The sequence below is a fragment of the Notamacropus eugenii genome, chromosome 3 (assembly GCF_028372415.1).
Source record: "Notamacropus eugenii isolate mMacEug1 chromosome 3, mMacEug1.pri_v2, whole genome shotgun sequence".
Classification (NCBI taxonomy): Eukaryota; Metazoa; Chordata; class Mammalia; order Diprotodontia; family Macropodidae; genus Notamacropus; species Notamacropus eugenii.
The window spans coordinates 194,304,438-194,331,868 of NC_092874.1; the positions used below are offsets into that span (position 1 = coordinate 194,304,438).

At 38.8% G+C, this 27,431-nt stretch overlaps 1 protein-coding gene across 1 annotated transcript in view; it reads right to left on the bottom strand.

Moving 5' to 3' along the window:
• VWF (von Willebrand factor) overlaps positions 1–26,843 on the bottom strand; it is a 213,489-nt gene extending 186,646 nt beyond the window's left edge. The window contains exons 1-6 of the mRNA XM_072653709.1: positions 26,657–26,843; positions 22,906–22,963; positions 21,674–21,847; positions 18,775–18,877; positions 16,594–16,802; positions 8,035–8,159 (exon numbers count right to left, since the gene is read on the bottom strand). Of these exons, the coding sequence (XP_072509810.1) occupies positions 8,035–8,159; positions 16,594–16,802; positions 18,775–18,877; positions 21,674–21,847; positions 22,906–22,963 (669 nt within the window). The 5' untranslated portion in view covers positions 26,657–26,843. The remainder of the gene's footprint in view (positions 1–8,034; positions 8,160–16,593; positions 16,803–18,774; positions 18,878–21,673; positions 21,848–22,905; positions 22,964–26,656) is intronic.
• Positions 26,844–27,431: the final 588 nt, after the last annotated feature.

Here is a 27,431-nt window from a genome sequence, read left to right on the forward strand (position 1 = left end):
TGAGGATAGGAACTGTTTCCTTTTGTCTTTTTATTTCCAGAGCCTAGCTGAATACCTGGCTTGATAAATACTTGTTGGTTAATCAATTAATTGTTAAACACCTACTTTTTACAAAGTACTGTGCTAGGTATTAGGGATACAAAAAACAAAAATAACAAGAGAAAGTGACATAGCCCTCCAGGAACTGATATTCTACTGAAGGACAGAACTGTAAACTTAGATAAATATAACATACATTAATCTGAAGAGGGAGAGAGAATGAGCTAATAACTGGGGGAACCTTTCAAGAAAGAAGTGACCCCTGAGCTGATCCCTGAAAGAAGAGAACGATTCATGGAGGCAGAATTGAGGAAGGAATACATGACAGGTATGTACAACATCCCAAGTGAGGTGGGGAGCTGGGAGATAAAACATTAAGAGTAGGAGAAAACTAGCAATAGTCAATTTTGCTGAAACATAGAATGAATGAATTCTATACAAATATAATATAATATAAAATTGGGCTAGAAAGGAAGGCTGGAAGCAGACTGTAGAAGGCCACAATGTGAATGCTGGCCTAAAGAGTTTGGCTTTTATCCTTGAGGCAACAGTGAGCTATTGAAGGTTTTTGAGCAGCTGAGTGGTGGGTTCAAGCTCATAACCAAGGAATATTATTTTGGCAGCTCTGTGCAGAATGAATTGTAGAAGGAAGAGTCTGGAAGTAGGGAGACCAATCAGGAGATTATCACCATATTCCCAGTAAGAGATAAAGGCCTAAATTGGAATGGCAGTCATATAAAAGGTGAGAGGGAGAGAATGATATTGGCTCTGGGAGCTGGAATTCCTAACTGTGGTTCTAAGAAGCTTCTTTCTTCTCCAGCCTCTTCTTCCTTTCCCTCTCCATTCGCCTGCCTTTTTCCTCCCCCTTTCCCAGTCCTCCTGCACCATATGGCTTAGTACCCCACACTCAGAAGGCAGGTTAGCATAGTTAGTACTACCACAAGCAACATTAGGAGTTAATTAAGCTTTACTAAGCTCATGTGGAAACCTCGCCACCATTTGTAAGCACTGTTTCTGTTAGAAAACACATTCCAAGTTTCAAGCTATTGACTTGCAAAACAAATTGGATTGGCTTACATAGGGCAACACAACCTGTTCATAAATGGGGTTTTATGTATAGCTCAGGTGATTGGTTTATAATCAAGCCAGAATATTTCAGGACCCCCTTAATTCAGGAGGTCAGTTTGCTCCAAAGACACTGAAAGGCTATCATTAAATGAGTAAGTCAGAAACAGGAGGGCAGCTAGGTGATGCAGTGGATAGAGTGTCAGGCCTTGGTTCAGGAAGACGTGTCTTCCTGAGTTCAAATCTGTCCTCAGACACTTACTAGCTGTATGACCCTGGACAAGTCACTTAACCCTGTTTGCCTCAGTTTTCTCATCTATAAAATGAGCTGGAGAAGGAAATGGGAAATCAATCCAGTATCTTTGCCAAGAAAACCTCAAATGGGTTTTCTTATTACATGCCTACTATATGCCAGGTACCACCCTCCATAAGACTCTCCAACTAAGGCTTATTAGATCATGTCTATGTCCACAGAGTCTGGGTGAGAATGAAGACAAGTTATAGAGGAATTGAGGGAGGGCCTATATTTTTTCTCTTCAATCGTGCGATAAACTTCCCTCACAAGCCCCAAGGGAAGGATTCTAGACTACTAGACCCACTCTGGGCTGTGTAACAAGGGTCAGTCAACTTCAAGGACTCCCAGGGTAATATATAAAATAAGAAAATTAGAGAACATTAGATCTGAAAAGGAACTTAGAGATCCCTTAGTCCATACTGCCTTATTTTACAGATAAATAGAAATAGCACAATGGTGGAAGAAAAGTACTCAGCTGGACATCAAGAAGCTTCTAGTCCAGGATCAGAAGTGACCAGGATATGAGATGCTTAAAAACAAAATTTGGGCAACATTATGAAAAACAATTTCAACAAGGAAGAAAAATGGGGTTTGTGTGAAGAGACACATGGAATTTACCAATCAACTTACATTTGAAAAAATAAATGTGTAAAAGATAGAAGCAAGGCCAGGTAAGGAAAGATTAAAAATAAGAGAATGGCACAGTTCTGCAAAATTATGATAGGAATACTAAAGTTCAAAATGAACTGAGGCCAGTGGGGGAAACTATTGACAGCAAGAGATTTTTCTTAGCTATTTTAGGAGAAAAAGTAGGATCAAAGAAAGGAAAGGATGTTTGCTTGTGGTGGTTGAGTTGAGGTTAACTGACAAAAAGAGAGAAGGGAGGCTTGCTCAGTTCTTATCCTTTTCCGGTTTTCTCTGCAAAATTGAATGACCTTTGCATTGGAAATGAGAGAAGAAAAACTGATTAACAGGGAGGTAGTACCAAAGGTAAACATGGAGACAGTAAGAGAACACTGAGGTGCCTTTGATGGATTCAAGTCACCTAGCCCAGATGAACGATATCCCCAGGTATGGAAAGAATTTGCAGATGTGATTGCTAAACCACTTTCAGCAGTATTTGAAAGATCACAGAAAATAGAATAGGCACTGCAAGAAAGACAAATTTTGTCCTGATTTTCATAAAGCGGGTGGAGGACCAAGGTTTACAAACTAGAGGGCAATGTTTGACTTCAATTCCTGAGAAATTTTGGAAAAGGATCACTAAAATGATGGTTGGTAAATATTTAGAAAGGGAAGCAGTGATTACCAAGCACTATTATGCCTTCATCAAGGACAATTGTCATGTCAGGCTACCCTTATTTCCTTTTTTGATGAAATTACTAAACCAGTCAATGAGAGAAATGTTCTGGATATGTTTTGTCTAGATTTTTGGAAAGATTTTCATGAAGAATTTCCTACTGTTCTCCTGGGAAAAAAGCTGGAGAGAGATGAATTAGGTGATCGTACAATCAGATGAATTCATAAGAGGGCGGATGGCCTGATTCAAAGGTAGTTGTTAATGGGTCAGCGTCAATACGTGCCAGGAGGTCTCCAGAGAAATACCCAGGGATCTGTCTTGGTCTTGTACTGTCTAATATTTTTATCCATGATTTGAATAAAGTAATAGATGATCGAGACAGAATCCTAAAGGATCTTGACAGGCTAGAGCATTGGGCTGAACTCAGATGAAATTCAGTATGGAGATGAATGTAAAGTCTTGCCTTTGGAGTAAAAATCAAGTCCACAAATATAAGATGGGAAAGACATGGCTAGATATGGTTTGTTCTGAGAAGGATCTTGGGAGTTTAGTGTACTGCACCTCCATAGGAGTCAGTCATGTGAAGTTGTCTGCTAAAAAAGCAAATTCAGTGGTGGGCTGCATTGAGGGTCAGAACTTCCAGAATTAGGGAGGCCATAGTCACATTATACTTTGCACTCCTCAGACTTCATTCATAGTATTATGGAAACCTCAGTTTAAGGTCATTGATGAATTGGAGAATGTCCCTCTGGAGCAGAGAAAGCAGAATAGAGAAGGTCCTTGAGTCTGAGAAGTATAAGGGTTGGTTGAAAGAACTTGGTATATTAAGTCTGGAGGAGAAAAGACTCCAAGAGGATACCATAGATGTCTTCAAGTATTTGATGGCCTGTCAGAGGAGGGATTTGACCTATGCCACATGACCCTAAAGGGCAGAGCCAGGAGCAATGGGTAAGATTTACGAAGAGGTAAATTTATGTTTGATCAGAAAAGACTTCCTACCAGGGCTACCTAAAAGGGGTGTGGGCTACCTCAAGAGGGGATGGCTTTCCCCTCATTAGAAGTCTCCAAGTAGAAGTCGTGCATCCACTTGCATGGGACATTATAATATGGATTTCTCTCATGTACACGTTGAGTTCAATAGCCACCAAGGTCTCTTTTATTGCTCAAATTCCTTGTCCATAAAATCACACCAGTTAAACACTGAGGGTACAAAGACAAAAGTAATAGTGCCACTGAGAAACTCCCAATCCACTGGAAAAGACAACATAAAAATAGGTAAGTATAAACAAAACAAATACAAGAGAAACACAAAGTAATCGGAGGAGAGGCGCTAGAAGTTGGAGGATGGAAGGGATTGGGAAAGACCTCAGGTTAGAAGGCGGTGTCTGAGGTGAGCTTTGAAGGAAAACTAGAGATTCCGAGAGGCAGAGATGAGGAAGGAATATGTTCCAACATGTGAAAAGGCATGGGGATAGAAGAGATGTTGTGTGTGAGAGGCAGCAAGAAGGCACTGGAGGAGAGCTTCGTCCAGCATATTTATACATGGGAAATCAGGGTAAAATTAGTACTAAAAGTACCTTTGCAGGGAAATGGAAGTTCCTATACCAGCTACATGGGCCCTGAGGGTGAATGGACAGTTCTCCTTCCTGAGACTTGGTGATGGGGCTTAGGGATGGTGAGGAAGAGCTAAGCCTAGTAGTTTTAACTGGGACCAACTCTTTGTGACCTCATTTAGAGTTTTTTCAGCAAAGATGCTGGAGTGGTTTGCCATTTCCTTCTCCAGTTCATTTTACAGATGAGGAAATTGAGGCAAATAAAGTTAAGTGAGACCAGATTTCTCTGAGCCACCTAGCTGAGTGGATCAGTTTAATTGATCTAATTATATGTTTCAGGCTCCAAGCGCCATTAGTAGGAGCTGGCCAGAGCTGCATCCTTCTCCTCATTGCACTAGCAGCAGGCCTCTGCAAATCCCAGGACGCAGGCCGTGGTTCATTATGAGACAGGCAATGCTGAGCCCTAGCATCTATCAGCAATAAGGCTGGCTAGGTGGAAGTTAGGGATGAATAAAGGGTAAAGGCAGAGAGATTGGTGGGCAGTGGAAATTTAATGGAAGACACCAGGTTGATTCCAGGAAAGAAACCAGCCAGGTGGCCTTGTTACTGTACCCACATGTTCCCATTCTGTGGAAGTACCCAGGGGCCTTGTGGTGAAGGGTGAGTTTCTTTTGTCTGTTTTTTAAAATAATCAGATAAGTGCAGCACTTGTCTCCCAGTTCAGCCCTAACCACATCTCTGGTTGCTAGGCGGAGGAGGCTAAAGTGAGGGTTTCCCTGCCTAGGCTCCCCTGCAACATTAAATTCAACATCAGAAACCCATTTACTTCTTTTTCCTTCACCTCATAGGATTTGAGAACAGAAATTTAAAGATTATCTGGCCCATCCCCTCATTTAATAGATGGGAAGACTGAGGCACAGAAAGGTAGAATAATCTGCCCCAAAACCAGAGAGGCAATAGCACTCGGGATTCCAACCAATATTCTCTGATTCCAAATCCAGTCTTTCTACTAAACCAAACTGAACTCCTCTCTCTTCCATCTTCCATCTTCATAGACATAATTTCCAGATCTAAAAAGCCAAATTTATATTCTCCATCAGAATAACTCATATAATCTCTGTCCTTGCTCCTTTCCTGGATACAAGATACCATAGGTACCACAAGTCTCCACTGTAAACTACAAAAGGGTCACAGTGGTTAGCAGGACAGACTTGAGAGTCAAGATTCAGTGCCCAATAGACCTGAGGAAAATCACAAATACATATTACCTCAGCTTCACCCAGCTCTAAATTAGAAGCCGAAAGAAGCTAGCTTTACTTCCTCCATGCTTTGTAGAATCGTGATGAGCAGTAGGCCTAGACAGTGTTTTGACTTGGGGGGGTGGGGGGAGGGGAGTCTCTAGTAAAATTCCCAAGGACTGGGAAACAAGATAGGAAGTTAGTGTACAGAAAGATTTTTAGAAGGGCTTGCTCTATAGGCCAAAATTCTGAAGTAGAGAAACATTTTCAGTGATCTTTATTTACTTCCCAACCTCCATTACTTGCCCCCCATCCTCTCCATTAGCTACCCTCTGACCTGGTGTTGCAAGACCTCATTTTCTCTTATCTCAATATTCATCCCATTCTGGAAGAAATTAGGGTTACATCTCACACCATGTACCACAATAAGCAATAAATGGATATCTAAACATAAAAAGTCACAGCATATACAAATAAGGAGATCAGACAAAGAGATTCCTTTCTTTCATACCCTTGGATAGAGAAAGAGTTCTTTAATAAATAAGGGCTAAGAGAGGATGAAAAGGGATAAAATGGGTAATTTTGACTATAGAAAATTGAGATTTTTATCACAAAGCAAAATCAATTCAATTAGTACTAAAAGAGAAACAATAAACTGGGAAAATCTTTTCAGCAGTTTTCTCTGATAAAGGTCTAAGATTCGAGGCATATGGGGATTGACCCAAATATATAAGAATAATAGGGGCAGAAGGTGGCATAGTAGATAGAGCACTATGGAGTCAGGAGGACCCCAAGTTCAAATCCTACCTCAGACACTTACTGGTTGTGTGACCCTGGGCAAGTCACTTAACCCTGATTGCCTAAAAAAAAAAAAACAATAGAAATTCTAAATGGCTAAAGGCTATGAACACAAAGTTTTCAAAAGAAGAAATGCAACACCAACAACCATATAAAATGATCCTTCAAAATACTAATAACAAAAATATAAATTAAAACAATTCTGAGGTTCTAAATCATACTCATCATATCACCAAAGATGGCAAAAAAAAATTAAAATGACAGTTGTTGAAGTGGCTATGGTAAGAATGCTACACTAATAACTCTTAGTGGGGCTGCAAACTGGTCCAACATTTCCAGAAAGCAAATTGTAACTCTGACCCCCAAAATCACCATACCTCTTGTCCCAGAAATGCCACTACTAAACATATATTTCAGAGAAATTGGAGAAAGAGAAGTCCCAAATGTCCCAAAATATTTATAACAACATTTTTGTTGTAGCAAAAATTTGGAAATTAAGGTGGTTTCCATCAATAGATGAATGGCTAAATCTTGAATTGTGCTCAAATTATGCTACGTGAATATACTAGAATGCTATTGAACCCAAAAGAAAATCATGAAAGATGAATACAGAGATACCTGAGACAACTTACGTGAAGTGACACGAAGTGACCAAAACTTGGAAAACAATTTGTATAATGATTAAAACACTGTAAAGGAAATCATGTTTTCTTGAGAACTATGACCAGTGTTGTCATACATTGTAATCATCCAATCAGGACTTCCAAAGACTGATAATGACTCGCTTCCCAGCTCTTAGCAGAAAAGTGACAGACCCGAGATACAGAATGAAATATACATTTTAGACATGATTTGTTTTGCTTGAGTATGCTTATTTATTATGGGGAGGTTTTTTTTTACAGGGAAGGAGAAGAGAGGGGGAATAGTGATAATGATGCAAAAAATGATGAAAAAAGGGTCAATGGAACATTTTAAAAGTACACAGAAGAAAGTAGAAGAAAGTTTCAGAAGGGGACATGCACAAACAGGGCAAGCATCGGAATACTGCAATATACCTTTTTTAGCTGTAATTAATAGGGATTTACAGTTTCATTTATAATCTCCTTTTTCTGTTCTTGATACTTGGAAATGTTTGTGAAGTTCATAATAATAAAAATGAAAATCTAATTTAAGAAATAGAATATTCCTTTCTAAGGTACTTAGCTGACACAGTGGAGTCTTCAGTCACAGAAATGGGCTTTGAAGGATGAAAAAGACCTCAGAGATCACTTAGTCCATCCCCTCACTTTTCAAAAGTTACAACAGGAATTTAGTAAAGAAATCTGACTTGCCCAAGAGCACATGACATATAAGCATATTTTTGATATGCCTACTATACATGTGTGTGGTGCAGGGCCATGCTGATAAATTTTTAACAATCAGCTTTCTGGGGGGGGGGGGGAGTGTACACATGACACATTTAAGTATAATCTTTATGATTAACATTTTCTCCTTCAGTTTTTTTTAAGTCTAAAGAACAAACAAAAAAATAATTCAAATCCTAGTATGTAACTTTTGCTGACTTCCAAGTCATTAATGCTCAAAATGAAAACTTAACAATCATCTCTGGTAAGTCAGTATGAACCAATTCTATTACTCCCACATGTGTGTGTATGTGTGTGTGTGTACACCTACATAATATATATGACATCAATTTTGCTGATGGAAACACTTGCCCATGCCAGCCCCATAGTAGATAGCACCTACCTTCTCCATCTCCACAGAAGAGATATTGCATGTGCCACTTGGAAGAGAGACTCGCTTACACCCATGCTCTGCACCACGTAAGGCCCAGGAGTTGGCAAAGTTGTAGGGGTCAGAGGTCAAAATGCCTATGGAACAAGGTTTGGAACAGAGAGGAGTCACCAGATGTGCCTGCCCCATCACATCTCAATACATCTCTTCCCTTTAGGTAAGTCTGCTTCTATGTCAGTCTCCCATTCAACCATTAGCACTGCAGAATGAGGTTCTGAGGGCAGAAATCCCTCCTTTATTTGGGGTAACCTTTGGATTAGCAACTTGAGGAGTACTTCAAGATTGGATAATTCCTAGATGGATTAACAATGACGGCAAGACAATTAAGCTGCTGGGGAAAGGAAAGCAACAGCAAAAGGAGAGAAAGGAAAAAGGGAGAAGAGAGAGAGGCAGGTGGAAAAAGAGGTGGAGGAAGAGAAAAATGGAAGAGAGAGGAGGAGGAACAAGAACATGAGAACAGAAGGAGGAAAAAAGAAGGAAAAGGAGAAGAAGAGGAGGAGAAAAAGAACAAGGAGAAGAAAAAGGAGAAGGAGAAGAAGAAAGAGAGGGAGGAAGAGGAGGAGAAAGAAAAAGGAGAAGAAGAAAAAGAAAAAGGAGGAGGAGGAAGAAGACAAGGAAGAAGAGGGGAAGGAGTGGAATGAAGAGAAAAAGAAGAAAGAGAAGGAGGAAGAAGAGGAGAAAAAGGAGAATAAGGAGAAGAAGGAAGAGAAGGAGGAAGAAGAGGAGGAAGAGGAGAATGAGAAGGAGGAGGAGGAAGAGGAGGAGAAAGAGGATAAGAAGAAGGAGGAGGAGAAGAAAGAGAACAAGGAAGAGGAGGAGAAAGAGGAGAAAAAGAAAGAAAAGAAGCAGAAGAAAGGAAATTAGAAGGAGAAAAGGAAAGGGGAAATTAAAAGGATTACAAAGGGACAGAAAGAAAGAAGAGAGAGGGGAAGAGATGAAGGGAAAGAAAGAGGGAGAGGAGGCAAGATTAAAAAAGAGAGAAGAAAGAGGGAGCGACAGCAGTACAAGAGTCATGATGGAAAATGTTATCCACATCCAGAGAAAGAACTATGGAGTTTGAATGCAGATCTAAGCATACTATTTTCACCTTTTTTGGTTGTTGATTTTTCTCATGATTTTCCCCTTTTGCTCTGATTCTGATTCTTCTTTCACAACACGACTAATGAGGAAATAAGCTTAACATGATTGTACATGTATAACCTATCTCAGATTGCTTGCTCTCTTCGGGAGGAAAAGGAAGGAGGGAGAAAATTTTGAGACTAGCAGAGAGACTAATGTGATTTACCATTTCCTTCTCCAACTCATTTTAGAGATGGGGAAGCTGAGGCAAATAAGGTTAAGTGACATCTTACAAATAAGAAAAATTATATAGAGGTTAAATGACTTCAGAGAAAATCTGTAAGTTGAAAGAGATCTCAAAAGCCATTGAATCCAAACCATGTCTAAACCCTTACTGCATCCTGAAGCAGACCATTCCACCTTTTGATTACTCCAAGTATTAGTAAGTTTCTCCTCATACTGAGCCTAAATCAATTTCTCTGAAGTCCTCATGTTTATTCTACAGTTGGGGGACATGAAGAGTAAGTCTCATCTTGACTCTTCTACATAACAGCCCTTCAAAGAGCTGAAGACAAATCATGACTTCTTTCAGGTCACCTGAATCTCCTCTTCTTCAGATTAAATATCCCAGTTCTTCCAAATGATGCTCCTATAGCTGGTCATTTTCAGACCCCTCACAATCCTGGTAACATTCCTCTCAACACACTTGATGCTGACAATGTCTGTCCTAAAAGATGGTACCCAGAGCTATACACAATACTCTATGTGTGTTCTGATCAGGTCAGAGTCTACTGAGAATCTATCACCTCCCTCATTCTGGGAATGATGCATCACAAGTATCCCATGATTACATTTGCCTTTTTTGACTGCCACATTATACTCTGCAATCATAGTGAATTATTTCACATGTCGGTCCACCAAAACCATCAGATCTTTTTCAAATAAACTATTGTCTAGACTTGCTGCTCTTAACCTGTACTTGTGAGGTTGATTAGCTGAACTCAGAAATAAAAGTTTACATTTATCCCAATTAAATTTCGTATTATTGAATTTAACCCATCCTCTCTAACTCATGATTACCTTTTTTGGATCCTGACTGTTATCCAATATATTAACTATACCTCTCAGCTTCATGTCTCCAAGAATTAGAAAAGCATTCCATCTATGCTTCTTTCAAGTGAGTGATAAAATCTTGATACTTCAGTGGATCTGTGATATAATCAAGGCAGGTATTTCATTCAATGTGACTGATTGCCCTATCACTCTATGCCAGCCCATGACCTCTTCTGTGGCATTTTTATCTATGGGGCAGCTAGGAGACACAGTGGATAGAGTTTGGGGTCTGGATCCAAGAAGACTCCTCTTTGTGAATTCAAATCTGTCCTAAGACGCTGACCCTGGACAAGTCACTTAACCCTATTTGCCTCAGTCTCTTCATCTGTAAAATGAGCTGGAGAAAGAAATGGCAAACCACTCTAGTATCTTTGCCAAGAAAACCCCAAATATGGTCATGAAGTGTCAGACTCATCTGACAAAATGACTCTACAACATCCTTATCTATGTCTTTCTATATATCCTCCACAGTGTGTGTAGGTAGCAATGAAGGACATCAGTTATCTTTCCCTCTTGCCATATGAACAACCCATCTTCTTCTCCAGTCATGTATAATTAAGGAAGCACATTGTAGTGGACAGCATATTGGACTTAGAGTCAAGAAGACCTGGATTCCAATCTTGCCTCTGTCTCTTGTTAGCTATATGATTCTGGGCGAGTCACTTAGTTTCTCTCTGCCTCAGTTTTCTTATCTGTAAAATGGGTATAAAATAGCACTTACCTTAAAGGGTTGTTGTGAGAATCAAATGCACATATTAGTTACATATAATAATATGCACATGTTATCATACATAAAGTGCTTTGGATACCTTAAAGTCAGGCATTATCATTGTTGTTGTTCAAATATGGTGACTCTATTACAACTAATGGAGAAAATTTTTTGTTACAAAAATATTTTGAAATCTTTCCTTTCATTTGTTTGTTGCCTTGCCAGTTTCCTCCTTATATACCTTCAGAACCTCTTTGCTTAGTTGAGTCTCTCACCAAGTTTCATGGAATCTTTTTTTTTTCCCTTCACTGCTTGTCTTTATTTTATGGGGTGATAAACCACTCATCATTTTTCAACATCCTTTTCCATAATGATCTTACAAACGAGCCCATACATGAACTGACACTGTCCTCAACCTACCATTATTTATCAAATTGGCAAAAAGAAGGTAGGCTTTTTTGGTCTCTTTGTTGTATAAAATCCACATTGGTTAAAATCTTCTTAGGAAATAAAAATGGTCTGTCACTGTCTTTTCTGATATCCATTTCCTATTTTCAGTGCCAAAAGTTATCATCTTCATACCAGATAATGTTTATTTACATAACATCTTAAGATTTAATTTTTAAAATATTGAACAGCTTAGGGACAAATCCAGATTCATAGAGAATCTCTCCAAGCTGACGCTGGTTTGTTAATGGTGATACTGGGATCACCTGCAACACATCTCTCGATCTTATCCACAAAGCCAGAATGAGAAACTTTCAAATTCTTTGGAGAAACCTAGGTATATCATGTCCACAGAATGCTTTTGATCTGCTAGTATAGTTATTATTTTAAAATGGAGAGAGAGAGAGGTTATCTCAGCATTACTTGTTGTTAATTAAAACATAATAGCTTAAAGGTTTACTCTCTAAATACTCAACATTTCTTTCATACTACATCCTAGAATCTTGCCAGAAATTAAAATCAGGCTCACTAGCTTTTTCTTGAAAATGAGCACATTTGTCTATCATGATTCCATGGCAAGTCTCATTCTGCACAAGATCTGAAAGATCCCTGACTGGGGGTCAGCAATGATATCTCACAGTTCTTTAAGGTGCCTGAGATAAAGCTTATCTGAGGCTAGTGAATTAAACTCGTTAAGGATAGGCTAAATGTTCTCATGTTGTTATTGTTATAATTTAAGAAGATAATACAATGAAAGCTATAATCCTACTATATAAATCTCTAATACAATTTCCTTTTTGAAATTATTATTACCCTTTGAACAGGATAGGAACAAAAACTTCATTCCAAAAAGCTATAATAGCCACAAGAACTCAAAGGAAACCTTAAGTCATTGTGGCAATGTTAAATTCTGACCATAGAGATGGTCACCTGTTGTCATGGTTCCGTCAACCCTAAACAATGATATTATTCCTTATTGAATCCTCCTTCTATTCCCAACGTAACTAGAAAAGTCTTTGTTTGTTTGTTTGTTTGTTTTCCTTAGGATTCATAGCCGGTCACATCCTGAGATTTTGGGATCTGGACACTTTCCTTGCTGGACTGTCCTGGTCTTTTTCATTCATCCTCTGTTATGTGTTATGTATTACTCATCATCTATTTTTGCTGTTCACTAGCTTCTATCATGTCCAACTCTTTGTGACCCCACTTGGGGTTTCTTTGGCAAAGATGCTAGAGTGGTTTACTGCTTCCTTCTTCAGGTCATTTTATAGATGAGGAAACTGAGGCTTTATTTTATAAGGTTAAGTGACTTGCTCAAGGTCACACAGCTAGTAAGTGTCTGAGGCTAGATTCCCCAACTCCAGGGCCAGCACTCTATCCACTGCACCACCTAGCAGCCCATCTTCTATACATGTCTTTAAAATGTAAGTTGATAAAAAAAAATAATAAATAACATTTTTAAAATGTAAGTTGATCACTGTGAAAGACTTGGCTACTCTAATCAATACACGGATCCAAGACAATTCCAAAGGAATCATGATGAAAAAATACTGTCCACCTCCAGAGAGAGAACTGATAAACTGAGTACAAATTGAAGTATAATTTTCCTACTTTCCTTATTTTTCTTGCTTTTTTTTGAAATATGGCTAATATGGAAATATGTTTTACATGATTTCACATGTGTAATTGATATCACATTGTTGCTTTCTCAGTGGGTGGGGAAGAGGGTGGGAGGGAGGAAAAGAATTTTCAACTCAAAATTTAAAAAGAAAAGAATGTATAAGCTAAATAGAGTAATGATTTAAAAAAAAAATAACCAATCATTGAGTTCCCAGTACATTTATGTCAGTCTCTTTAGGCATATTATCTTTTTCTTTATCATCAAAATTATTTCTATTGTATCTTTAGAATTTCCTGTTGGATGACTAATGTGAAGATGTGTTTAATAAGAATGTGTATGTAGAGCCTTTATCAGATTGCACATCATGCCCTAGTTAGGGGGAGGGAAGGGAGGCAGAGAAAACTTAAAACTCCAAAGATTATGGAAGTAAATGTTGAAAATTAAAATCAAATAAATTTCTAAAAAAAAAAAATAGAATTTCCTGTTGGATTGGCATTCTCTGTAACATTTTAGGCCATTGGACCTACCAATGCCTTTTATGATCTCTTTCAAATCCTAAAGACATTAAGACTATGCCCATCTTTCTGCTCGTTCTCTCCAACAGATTCTTAAAGGGAATGATCACTTGCCTCCAAAGTCCTCATCTTCTGTATCACAGCAACCACTTACTTCCTTTTTGTATATCAAAATTAGATCCAAAATAGTAACTACCCTCACTTCCTCCACATTTTGAAAGATGAAATTATCATTATGATAAACCAAAAGCCATAGGCTTCTTTGCTTTGGCACAGAAACATTTTCATAGATGTCTCAATAACAGTTCCTAATCATTATTATATTATGTGTCTGTGACAGGTTTATGATCTATTTCCTAAACGCTTCAGTTATTTCTGTCTTCTTTCCGAGTGGTCTAGGTGTTTCTTCCCATGTTGAGTCTCACTCAAATGTGCTCTCTACCACACATGTCACATGGGCTTCCTTGCTGAAGTGAATGCTATTATCCATTCTGTCCCACTTAATACCTTTCCAGAGCCTGAGTCTGAAGTCCCATCCTACCAAATTTCACAGATATTTTATGATTCAATATATCAATTGATCCATGACTTCAGCAATATGGAATTCCTTTAGATGATGAAAAGTGAAATAAACCTATCCATGCTTTCTCATTCTATACCTTCCTACATATCCTCAATAGGATTTCCATCATATATGCTGGTGCCCTTCTTTTAGGTCTTTCAACATTTGATAGGTACCATTGTGTTGCTTAGACTTTTTCTCATTTTCACTACAAGTTGGCCTCTTTTCTAATCACAGATCTCTTGGAGATCATTTATGCCATTAATTCTATGTAAATAAATGATACTTATGTGGTCAACTTTTCTTCCTTGTGTTAAGATCTATAGTTTGCTCTATTGTTCATTTTTGTACAGACAACTGAGGCCATGGATATTTTTGCCAGTTTCCTGCTTGGATTGAATGACCCTGAGCAAGTTAGAACTTCCCAATGCCCCCAAACATCTTTCTAAGACTCTTGAGTTACACATGAATTGCTGTTCTGCAACTGAGAGAAGTTTCCAACCAAAAAGTTCCCCTACCAAAAACTTCCCCAAATCTATTAAATCACAAGTATATACCTCACCCCACCCTCAGAAAAAAACCATTCCCTCCAGTTGTCCCTCCATCCTCCTACCCCAGGAATAACTTCAGAGTTCTGAGTTCTAGCCTGGCACAAACTGATGGCTGTTTCTTCACTTTGGGAGTCACTTTATGCTCTCCCTGAGGTTGGGATGCAAGGTTAAAAAGAACAGGTTTTACTGCCCAAGAAGAAAGGGCATCATTCTTCAGCATGCTCATGAAGACAGTGTGGAGCAGTAGAAATAGCACTGGACAGAAAATTGTGGGCTAGGAGCCTTGCTGTGCTACTTATTCACTATGGGACCTTGAGTGAAGAATAACCTCTCTGAGCCTCTTTCCTCATCTAAAAAATGGGGATAATAATATTTCTATTATCTACCTCAAAAGGTAACATGGCATAGCCAATAAAGGATTCACCTTGGAATCAGAAAGACCTGGTTCCAGTCCAAGTTTCTGACATAAACCAACTGTGTTGCTGGGGGCAAATCACTTTATTTCTTAGAGCTACAGGCAATGGTCTAAGATTTAAAAATTACAAATAAGTTGCTGATCTATGTTGGTGGAGGAAATTTCCACAATGGAAGTTCTCCACCAATGAAATAATCTCCTTTCTCCCCACCAAAAAAGCTATCTATCTCATATGTCTATTGTGAGATCCAAATGAGGTGAGATATATATATGTGTGTGTGTGTGTGTATGTATATATGTGTACGTGTGTGTGTGTGTGTGTGTGTGTATAGTGTAAGGTGTTATCAGTTCCTGATTAATAAGGGGTTAATTACCAGTTTATAATTACCCAGTGTATAATTAATTATTCTAGGTTCTGAATTCTCTTTTTCTCCTCCCTTCTACTTATGTTCTTGGAGAATATCCCTGCTTACTAGAATCTCTACTGAGGAGGGGGAGAGTAAGGAGGTGGGGAGAAAAGAGGGGAGGGAACAGATAGGGACAATAAGAATAAAGAAAAACTTTGATTCATCCATTTTTGCTACCATCTGGGAAGAGCTCTAATCAAATAAGTTTGGTGATTAAAATGACCAGCCAAAATGAGACTTAGGAATTATCAGTGCTTTTCAATTATCCATGCTACACTTGGTTGCATATAAATGAATAAATGGATGAATGAGAAAGTATTTATTATATACTTACAATGTACTATGCACTGCACTAAGCCCTGGGGTTACAAATTCATGAAATCATGACAGTCTCTGCTCTCAAGGACCTTACCATGGATAATCGAACATCGATTTCATTGATCATGGTTCAGGTCAGTAATAATAAATCCTATTTCTTATGTGTCATAAGGTATAAAGGGTACTTTTCCCATAACATCCTTGCAAAGTAGGTAGCATGAGTATTGTGACCAGGCCACCATTTTCAAATGAAGAAATTGGCAGTCAGAGAATACATCTTGACCATGGTCACAGAGATGATAGACATCAGAGATAAAAGCTGAACCCAATTCTTATGATTTAGTCCATCATTCTTTCCATCATACTCTGCTGACTCTCTATACCCTGTTTGCCAGAGCATCAGTTATCAAAATGTGTTCTGGAGACTCCAAGGGTCCTTTCAGGGGGTCTACAAGGTCAAAACAATTTTCATGATAATGCTAAGATATCTTAACTTCTAAAATGGTAAATATTGATAGATGTAAACCAGTATGAACCAAAGAAAGCTCTTTGCAGAAGGCTTCAACAATTTTTAAGAGAATAAAGAAGTCCTGAGATAAAAGAGGGAAAAAAGTTTGAGAAATATGAATCTAGAGTTGGGAAGTGGAAAGTGGAACAAGCATTTGTTAAATACCTGCTACGTGCCAGACAAACTGTGTGAAGCACTTTACAAAAACTATCTCATCTAATGGTGCTAATTTCAGTCACTTCCCTGCAACCATTTCTGAAGAAAAAGGTAGTTCATTAAATCCTACCTTCCTGGGTCACAAAGTCATCTTCTGCAAAGTCATTGAAGTTGCCACACAGTCCACAGGTCTTATTGTAGTGTCTTTCAGGCAGCAGAAGCTGAAAGTTCCCATCGGCATCGATCTTGGCCACAAAGCCATAGACCTCACTGGACAATTTGTAGTAACCAGCCTCCATTTCCAAATGCAGCCCTTTGGAGGCATAAGGAATGGAGATTCTGCAAAAGAATTCATCGGCTTACAAGTGACATGTTTATATCTCAGTCTCCACAATTACTCCCCCAATCCCATTCCTTTTAAAAAAAAAAAATTACTTTATTTTTAATTTATGAAATAAAACAAGCATTTCCATAGCATAGCATAATTTTTTAAACAGATAATTGCACATGAAACTGCAAATCTACTATGTACAATTTGCTATTCCCTTCAAATAGGCAACAAAACTAACATGTAAATTTCTTTTTTTCCTTCACTCACTCCCCCATCCTAGAAATGGCTACCATTAGACAGAGATAGATGTGTGAGTACGTAAAATTATTCTATGCATACTTCTATTTATCAGTTCTTTCCCTGGATAAAGATAGCAACTCTCTTCATGTCCTGTATAATTAATTTGAGTACTTATAGTATCCAAAATAACTTATCCACTCAAAGTCGTTCTTAAAACAATATTACTGTTACTACATACAACAGTTCTGCTCATCTCGCTCTTCATTATTTCAAGCAAGTCTATTCATGTTTTTTTAAGATCATTAAGCTCATAATTTCTTATAGCCTAGTAGTAGTCCATCACAATCATATACCACAACTTGTTCAGCCATTTCCTTTCAGCAATTCCTTCCAATAAACATTTGATAACCAGAAGCCCTCGGTTCCCTCACTTGATTATTTACAAGTTTTGAGAATACAAACAAGGCATTTCTCTCTTTTAAGGTTCAGTTTCCTTCTCTGTGAAATGGAAATGATATTTTTGTGATATATAGCTCACAGGTTTGTTGTAAACAAAACATTTTATAAATTCTGAAGGGTATAAATGAACATTCTTGTTATGAGGAACTCCTGTATACAGAACATCTCCAGGGGAAAGACAGAGCTTGAATAAGATACAGTCCCTGTTCACATGGAATTTCCTTCTGGTTCAGCCAAGTGAAACATCATGGACTCATTCTATTTGATCTCAGGATTTAGAACTAAGATCTATAGGTGGAATTTGAAAAAAAAAAAAAAAAAAGGCAGATATGTAGGCTTGAAGCAAGAAAAATCTTCCTAAGAATTGAAGTGGGACAAGGGGGAATGGAGGAGCTCCAGAAGTAGTGCATTTTCCCTCATGAGGCCTTTAAGTGGAGGCTAGAAGACCCTTTTCAGAAACATTATAAAGGTGATTTGCTTTCCTTTATGGGCTGAACTATTTGGCTTCTAATTTCCCTTCCAACTCTGAAAGTTTCTGGTGGGAGAAGCCACTAGTAGGTATAAGGAGACCTGAGTTTCTCTCCCAGCTCTTCCTTGCACTATGTGACATTAGGCAAGGTTGGGTTACACCACTAGCAAACCATGATAAGTTATTTCACCTCTCCCTGTTTTCTTGTCTTTCAAATTGGGGTGTTGATAATTCTACCACTGGGTATCTCACCCAAAGACAGCAGAGAAAGAAGGGTCGCATCTATACCACAATATTCATAACAGCACAGTCTATGGCAGCAAAAATGAAAGCAAACAAACCAACCAACCCAAAACCTAGAAACAAAGTAAGACCCCGTTAAATGGGGAATGCCTAAATAAATTATGCTAGATGAGTGTACCACAAGAAACAATGAGTGTAATAAATTCAAAAAGTAAAACTAAGAGAAAATATGTACCATGACCACAATAATGTAAATGAAAATGGAGCTAAAAAACATCATATTTCAAGCTAAATGCAGCAATTCCAGGGATTTGATGATGAAGCACCATTCTCCTAGTGGACAGGTGGTGGACTACAGGTGCAGAATGGTCAATATGCTCTCAGAAGCAGTAGTTTAACTTTTTCATTGTTACAAAGAAGGATCGTATTGGGAAAGAAGTATTGAGAAACGTTAATAGTGTCAACGACAAAATTCATCAATAAAACATTAAATATTAAAAATGACAAGGCTAAGTTAGATTATCTCTAAGGTTCTTCCATCTCTGTAACTTTCTGAGTGCTTGGCTTACCTTTGGTATCCCTGCGTCACAGTGCCATTGATAAATAAGTGGATGTCAAAAAATTCCCCAAGATACACAGAGAGACTTTTCCTCTTGCCATTTTCAAAATCCCCTGTAATATTAAAAGGTTGAAATTATTAAATAAAAAGACCTACTTACAGAATTCTTTAATCTATGTAGTACAGAACACTTTGAACTAACAGAAATCCTCCCAAGCAAACAGATATTTTGGAGTTATTTTCAGTTCTTCTGTCTTCCTCACCACCCCAGTCCCCACATCTAATCAGGCCTAGAATTCTATTCACCGTACCACCTAGCTGCCTCTAACAATCTAACAGATTCCCTAAGGTAAAATTGACTGGATGACCATTGGCTGGGTATATTGTAGAGGGCTTTCTTGTTTGGGAATGATTTATAGTAGATGACCTCTGAAGTCCTTTGTAAGCCTGAGACTCTGTGCTTCCAGCAGTCTTGCTCCTTTCTCTTCTCTATAGAGCCTCATATCTCCCACCAAGGCCATGAATAAGGTTGGTGAGAACCCGTGTACCAAACAATTGAGCTTCTGGAAGTGAAATGAACAGAGAAAGGGACTTTAAATCCAGCAGAGTTTATTTAGTTAACAAGCCATCAGAAACAAAGCACAAATAAGGTCCCATGAATCATAATTCCAGGAGATGGGATGATTTCGACTGAGATTTCTCCCTCTGATAGGGGATTAGGAAAAGAGCTAGTCTGGTACTGGAGACAGAATCAGAACTTGATATTCAGGAAGACCTATGTTCTAACGTGAAGAAATAATGGATTTTAAGGGTCAAAAGACATGAGTTTAAATTCCACATCTGCCACTAACCCCTTGAGTGACCTTGGTCAAGTCATTTAACTTCTAGACATAACCCTAACCTATAAAATGTATATGGGGGGAAGGAGGAGAGGGTGGCAGTGAGGAGGAACACTAAGTGATTTCCAAGATTCCTTCCAGCTCTGAATCTATGACCTTGTGACCCATCTCAAACCCCACCTCCTTCATGAAACCTTCCCTAAGTACTCACTGGTGCTCTCTCCCTCTTCTCTGAATTACTACAGTCAACACCAACCAGTTTAGCATGTCATCGTCCTCTAATTAGTTTATGTATAAGGCTTATCTCTTCATCTAGACCATAATATGCTTCAAGGCAAAAACTGTTTCATCCTTCTTGGTGTTCCCCACAATACTGAGCAAAGGGTTGTGTACTTAGCAGATACTACTTATTATAATAACAGCTAGCACTCACATAGCCTGTTTTACCAGTACTATCTCATTTCATTTTTTCATCAACTCTGGGAATTCCCATTTCACAGATAAGGAAACTTAAGCACTTGCCTCAAGGTCACATGGTAAATGTCTGAGATCATATTTAAACTCAGGTCTTCCTAAGTCCAAATCCAGTACTGCCTGTGGTGCCAGCTAGCTGCCTGATATTCAGTGAAGACTTATTGAAACATTCAGTCATTTCCAACCCTTCATGATCCCTTGCTGGGTTTTCTTGGCAAAAATAGTAGAGTGGTTTGCCATTTCCTTCTCCAGTCTGTACCCATTTTACAGTTGAGGAAACTGAGGTCCAGTGACCTTCCCAGGGTCACACAGCTAGTAAATATCTGAGGCAGGATTTGAACTTAGGTCTTCCTGACTTCAGGCCCTGCACTCTGTCCACTGCACCACCTTAGCTGTCACTAATGTTTATAACACACTCTAGAATCCTTAGTTTTCTTCATGGCTCATTCTAAGTGCTGTCTCCTATAGGAAATCTTTCTAGATCCCCCTAATTGTTAGTACTCTGTCCTCAAATGACACACATACACACACACACACAAACATATATATTGTATAAATGTGCACATGTGTATATGTATATGAGTATCTGTATCTGTTTAAATGTGTCTTGTCAATAGAATGCCACCACAGAATTAATTTAGTAAAAATGGTGCATAAAACAGGGAGATATGTGCTTGCCAAAAGGATTTGCCACCGTCCTGGAAGGTATCCTGTGCAGAGTCCAAAAGACAGAGGGATTCCCTCTAGACAGTAAAGTCTTCTAGACCTCCTGCTTATGTGGGATATTATAGTTATTGCCTCAAATCCAGAACATTATTGGGCTTCCTCAGCAAGATCCACGTTTATTCAAAAAAGTTCAACCTAACAATCCACACAGGAAAAAACAAGATGGATGAAGAACATCTAGCTACAAACATGCAGCTGAAATGCCAATCCGTTAAGTTAGTAAATTCAGACATGTATCTGGAACGGACACAGCAACTGGGCAATGAATTAAACTCAGAATTCAGTGGGTGGAAAGGAACAAACTAAACTACACTTGGGAAATTCCATATTGCTTTTAATGATTCCACGTTGTTCGCCAGCGCAACAATCAATCTTTTTAACTTAGATGTTATATGGTTGCAAGTCTTAGAATACCACAATTTCCAAATAACTAAAGTTACAGCTAAGCCAAAAGTCAATAGAAGTGAATGGTAGGAGCAAGAAGGTGCCAACATATTTCCAATGATGACATCTGCTCTAGAAGTGGCATAAAGCATATGATTCTTAATCTTTAATTCCATAGGGAATCTCTCTGTGCTGATGATGATGTGGTATAGAATTAGTGAAAAGAACCTAGCTTCAAATCATGGTTCTGTTACTTACTTACTATGTGACCTTGGGCAAATCATATCATGTCTCATTTATAAAAGAAGGGTATAGGAATACATGATCTCTATGGTCACTTCAAGATCTAAATTCTTTGATCCTGTAACCCCAATTAATGGATCATAGAAAAATCATTCTCTTGTTCGGTGACTCTTCTCGAAGCCAGCTTGCTCTTTGACGAGTCATTATACTAAGTCTTAGCTCCTCCGTTCAATGTCCACTCACCCAAAATGGAGAAAGAGTGCTTCCAGCAGTCTCCAGTCAAGAGGTAACTGCAGTCTCCACCAAAGCTGTAGAAGCGATCATCAAAGGTTTTGATGTGGTCATCTCCGAAAAGGGTGCAGCGACTGACTGATGTCTGACCTTTCTTGCCTTCCACGAAGAAAGATGAAAAGGAAGCTGGGAGGATAGAATACAGGTCAGTGCTACTGGGTCCACCAACCCAAGCCACATTTGACATGATGAGGCTGAAGGAAATGAGACTGAATCCACCCAAAACTGGGCTTATAGATACTTCAGTGTAGATCCAATATGTGCCAGGCTCTGTACCAAGACACTTAGAGAATTGCTGTGACTTAAAAATGCCATCATCCTATTGCCAGAATGATGAAGGGCCTCTCTTACACTTAATGAATAGTTCTTCAATTGTTTGTTCAATCAAGATAATAGTATATTGCTTATGTTTTGTCATTTAGCGCTATCCACCTCCAGAGAAAGAGCCCATGGCATCTGAATGCAGATCAAAGCATGCTATTTTTCACTTTATTTTTTGTGGGGTTTTTTTGGTCTTTGTTTTCTTTCACATCATGATTAATATGGAAATATGCTTTGCATAATTTCATATATATATATTAACACATACACACACACATATATCCTATATCAAATAAGGAGAGGGAAGGAAGGAGAGAATTTGGGGATTCAAATTTTTTTTAAAGAATTTTTAACATTGCTTTTACATGCAATTGGGAAAAGATAAAATACTAGTTTTTTAAAAAGGGTCCTATAGAGTTCTTATTTCTTCTTAATGGCGCTGGAGTGGGAGGTGGGAATAGTGGATATGGAGCAAGGTTAGAGAGTCTGCTGGAGTTGCCTATTACTGGAAGGCGAATTGTTCAATTTTCAGCGTAAGCATTTACACCTCAGAAATTGGCAACGAAAATGAGGGCATAATTCATCGTTTTATTGATTTTTAGACTTAAGTAAGTGAAGGAGAAAATGTCAAAAAATGTACATTAAACTTAAAAGTTTGTTCCACACCCCTTTTCCCTCAGAGAGCCAACACACTACTGAGCAAGAGATCTGCCAAAGCACCCAAAATCTCAAGAGGGAGAAGGCAGACAAAGCAAGAAAACTAACATTTATTAAGTACTATGTGCCAAGCACTGTGCTGAGCATTAAGACAGCAAGTAATTTAAATATTCTGCACCAGACCAAAACAGGAACTCTCTCCTTACCTGGTGTGAGGAGGCCAAGAACAAGAGGTACAAATGTAATCAGCTTAAGGTATGTCATCTGTGAAGAGGATGGAGAAAGAATCCTGTCAGTAACACTTGAGGTCCACCGTAAAAATATATGGTAGAATGATTTATCACTGGCAGGGTTTGGGGTCAGGGGAACAAGGTCCTGTTTCTCTTCCTTTCTCTTCCTCCTCCTCCTTCTTCCTTCCTTCCTTCCTTCTTTCCTTCCCAAAATGAGACACCTCCTATTTGTTTTAAGCACAAGTGCCATCACAGCCCTAAATATGAGAGGCAGCTATAGCTGGTGGAAGGACCATTGGAGTAGAAGTAAGAAGGTCTGGTTTCAGCTCCTGGTGCCATCCCACACTAGGGAGGTGGCCATGGGTAAGCCATGTAACTGCGCTGAGCTTATCTGTCAAATTAGAATACTAATAAGTATGCCACCTAATTCATTGACTGTTGTAAACTATAATGTGCTATAAGAATGAGATGTTTAGGCATAGTAACAGCTAGATGGTGCAGTGGATAAAGTACTGAGCTTGGAAACAGGAAGACTCTTCTTTGTAAGTTCAAATCTGGCTTTAGATGCTTACCAGCTGTCTGACAATGGGCACGTCACTTAATCTTGTTTGCCTCAGTTTCCTTATCTGTAAAATGAACTGGAGAAGGAAATGGCAAAACACTCCAGTATCTTTGCCAAGAAAACCCCAAATGGTGACATGACTTAAATGACTCAACAATGACAAGAGTTCAGGATCCCTGAATCCATAATCCAAAGACCCAAATCAGTGAAAAATATTCTCCTTGCTTTCTTTCCCGTGTTAATTTCTTCTGATTTTTATTATACTTCAGATTATAGAATCATAGACTTAGAATTGAGAGGAACCTCAAAAGTCACCTAGTCCAACTCTCTTAATTTATGGATGAGGAAACAAGCTAAGTCAGAATCAAATAAACACTATTAAGCACCTACTATGTGCCAGGCTCTGTGCTAAGAGTTAGGCATAAGAAAGGCATAAGACAATGCCTGTGCCCAAGAAGCTCCCAATCTAATGGGAGGGTATAATACATAAAAAGAAGCTGAAAAAAGAGAGGAAGAAAAGAAGGTTACCCCATGCAGGGGCATGATGAAGTGCAGCAAAGGTGGGAAATGATCTGACGAGAGGAGAATTTCAGTCTTGATTTCCTCTTGCAGAATGGTGAGTTTCTGGAAATCACAAAGTCCAGAAAAGCAGCCTAGAGGGAGAGAAATGCATTTCCTGAAAGGATCAGGTCTCCACTGCCAACTCAGGCAAGTTAAGTGACTTACCCAAGGTTACATGGGTTGTCTTATGATCACCAGCAGAATGAGGCTAAAAAATATTTAAAAGGCAGTCATTTTTTTTCCAAGAGCCTAAAACTGTGGACCATAAGTTTCTGGTATGACTGTGATGAGTGGTTTTATTTAATTGTTTCGGTCCTTTCTGATGCTTTGTGGTCTCTTTTTGGGGGGTTCTCTTGGCAAAGATATCAGAGTGCTTTGCCATTTCCTTCTCCACCTCATTTTACAGATGAGGAAACTGAGGCAAACAGGGTTAAGTGACTTGCCCAAGGTCACCCAGCTAGTAAGTGTCTGAGGCCAAATTTGAACTCACATAGAGGAGTCTTCCTGACTCCAAGTCTAGTGCTCTATTGCTGTGCCACCCCGTGATGAGTTATTATTATTAATATTATTAAATAATATTAATTAGTTATTAAAATATTTTCTATTTTATTATTAAATTAATAATTTAATTATTAAAATTATTGTTTTAATTATTAAAATCTTCCGTGATGAATCATAGCCTTTTAAGGAGGGGAAGAAACATGCATTTATGTAATACCTAACTATACTAAGTGCTTTACAGATATGGTTTCATTTGATCCGTACAGCAACCCTGTGAGGTAGGTACCTGGGGTTACACGCTAGCAAGTGTAAGATGCCAGATTTAAACTCCCGTTTTCCTAACTCCAGGCTGGGCTCTCTATCCATTGTAACACTAACACTGTAACACTACTCATCACTTCTCTAGTCAGTTAAGCACATACCCACATTGGCCTAATTATAGGTTGCCCTCAAATGTAGGTGAAACCACTAAAATGTGATATTTCTAATAGGAAAAAATATCTAGGTATACACTTGGAGAAAAAAAAATGAAACTGATCATAGCTTCGTTCAGGTTTACACCAGTCAGGTTTACTTGGGAAGGACAACAATGTTGAGTAGGCCTTATTTTTTTAATTAACATGGTCATTGATATTCATCGACCATAAACAGGCCACAGGGGAAAGATCTGACTGTCCTCTAGGGATAATCTTGCCCAGGTGAGCTATAAGCAAAGGAAAAATAGGGAATCATGAGATTTAGATTCAGAAGGAACTCAAGAGATCATTCTCAAAGTCCCTTCTTTTGGACAATTGGAAACTGAGGATAAATAGGAAATAATCAACAGAGGGAAGGCACTAAAATTAAGGGGAACTGGGAATGGTTTCCTATAGAAAGTGGGATTTAGTTGGGACTTGAAGGAATCCAGGGAAGCCAGGAGGTGGAGAGGAGAAGGGAGAGCATTCCAGGCATGGGGGACAGCCAGTGAAAATGCCCAGAATGCAGAAGTGGACCGTCTTATTTGAGGAACAGCAAGGAGGCCATCAATAACTAAGAGGATGTGGGGGGAGCGATGTTAGAAAGAGGAAGGTGTAAGAAAACTGGAAAGGTAAGAGGGGAGTAAATTATAAAGGGCTTTGAAAGCAAAACCGAGGATTTTATATTTGATTCTGGAGGTGATAGGGAGCCACTCAGGTTTACTGAGGAAGGGAGGTGGGTAACACGATCCAAACTGAGCTTTAGGAAAATGATTTTGAGTCACACCACCTGAGTTCAAATCCTAAGTCCACTATTTCTTGCCTATGTAATCTTGGGCAAGCCACTTTAGTTCAATAGGCCTCAATTGCCTCATCTGTAACATGAGAGGGGTGGCCCAGATGATGTCTGAAGTCCTTGGCAGCTCCATGAGCCTATGATCTGAAATACTGTATTTAGAGTTAGAAGACTCCAAAATCTATACTCAGCTGTACTAGCTGAAAATCCTTGGACAAGTCATTCCATTACCATAACATTCATCAGGTAGCTCATTTAGTCTCTCTGAGACTTAGTTTCTCCATCGGCAAAATGGGAATATATATATAACTATAATAAATGTTACATTCTATAATATGATATATTAATATAACATATAACCATTTATATAACATATTACATATAATATATAGCTATAATGTAGAATGGTATATTATATAATATATTAATATAACAGAACTATTTATATAACATATATCTATATAATATATTTGATATTATATGATATATTTACATAACGCATAACTATCTAGTATAACATGTATAATATATAACTATAATATAATATATAATAAATGTATAAACATAATTTATAACCATAATAACATGTCCCACAGGAGTGTTGTCACAATCAAATGAGATAACAGGTGCAAAGCACATGATACACCATAAAACACCATGTAAATGTGTTATTTCCAGCACTGCACCCTGTAGAAAGCCCAGATAAACAAGAACAAGATTCCTCTCCATCAGGGCACTTCTAAATCTTATCCCATCTTCCCTCACTTCTCCCTCCTCCCCTGTCAAGCCTCCTCCACTCCTCCCTGGCTCGTGCTGAGCAGTGAGATTTTCTCCAAACAAACGGTACCTTACCCTGGTGGGTCTCTGAGGCCCTCTGGTAAACAGCCTCCAAGATAATCAACAAAAGTCCTCAGGGATCCATGCTTCCCAGTTTGGGAGGTGGGGGTGACTAGATCAGAACTCTTTTGACTCTGAAATGTCTAGTTATTAAGCAGCCCAAGAGCCTAGGTCTTTATGCAAAGGGATATAAAGTCAAAGTGTTGACGTCAGTCAGAGCATCCCCCACCCCCATCCACAATAGCCAACCTGCTTCTAGGGGGAATTGGCCTCCACTTAATTGCCAGAAGGAAAAAAAAAACAAACAATGGAAGGAAATGGTATTAGACACCCCACAGTGCTGATAAGACTTTGAAGCGTTTGGTGGGAACTCTCATTGGCAAGGTTCTTAAAGAGCTGAACTTGGCCTCTCCATCCTTTCTGTCTCCTGAAAGAACTCTTAGGAGGAGAAAGTAAAAAAGCAGACAATGCCCAGGCAGAACTAGGCACCAGATCAATGCCTCTACTTCATCTGGCTACTGGCCATAGTAGGGTTCTGGGTACAGCGGGAAAGAAAACACAGAGACCAGAGCCAATTTGGCAGCTGTTTTCTGGGGAAGTGGCTCCCTGACCTCTCCACTCCACCTCCTCCACCCCTCAACTGCATGTCCCAATCACCAAAAATTTATATATAATTTTTGAGGCTTTTCCAGAAATGGACCTCAGCAAAATTATGAGAAGTCATATGGTGCAGTGGAAAGAGTGTTGGATTTGAAGTCAGAGACGTGCATCCAAATCTTGACCCTGCTGC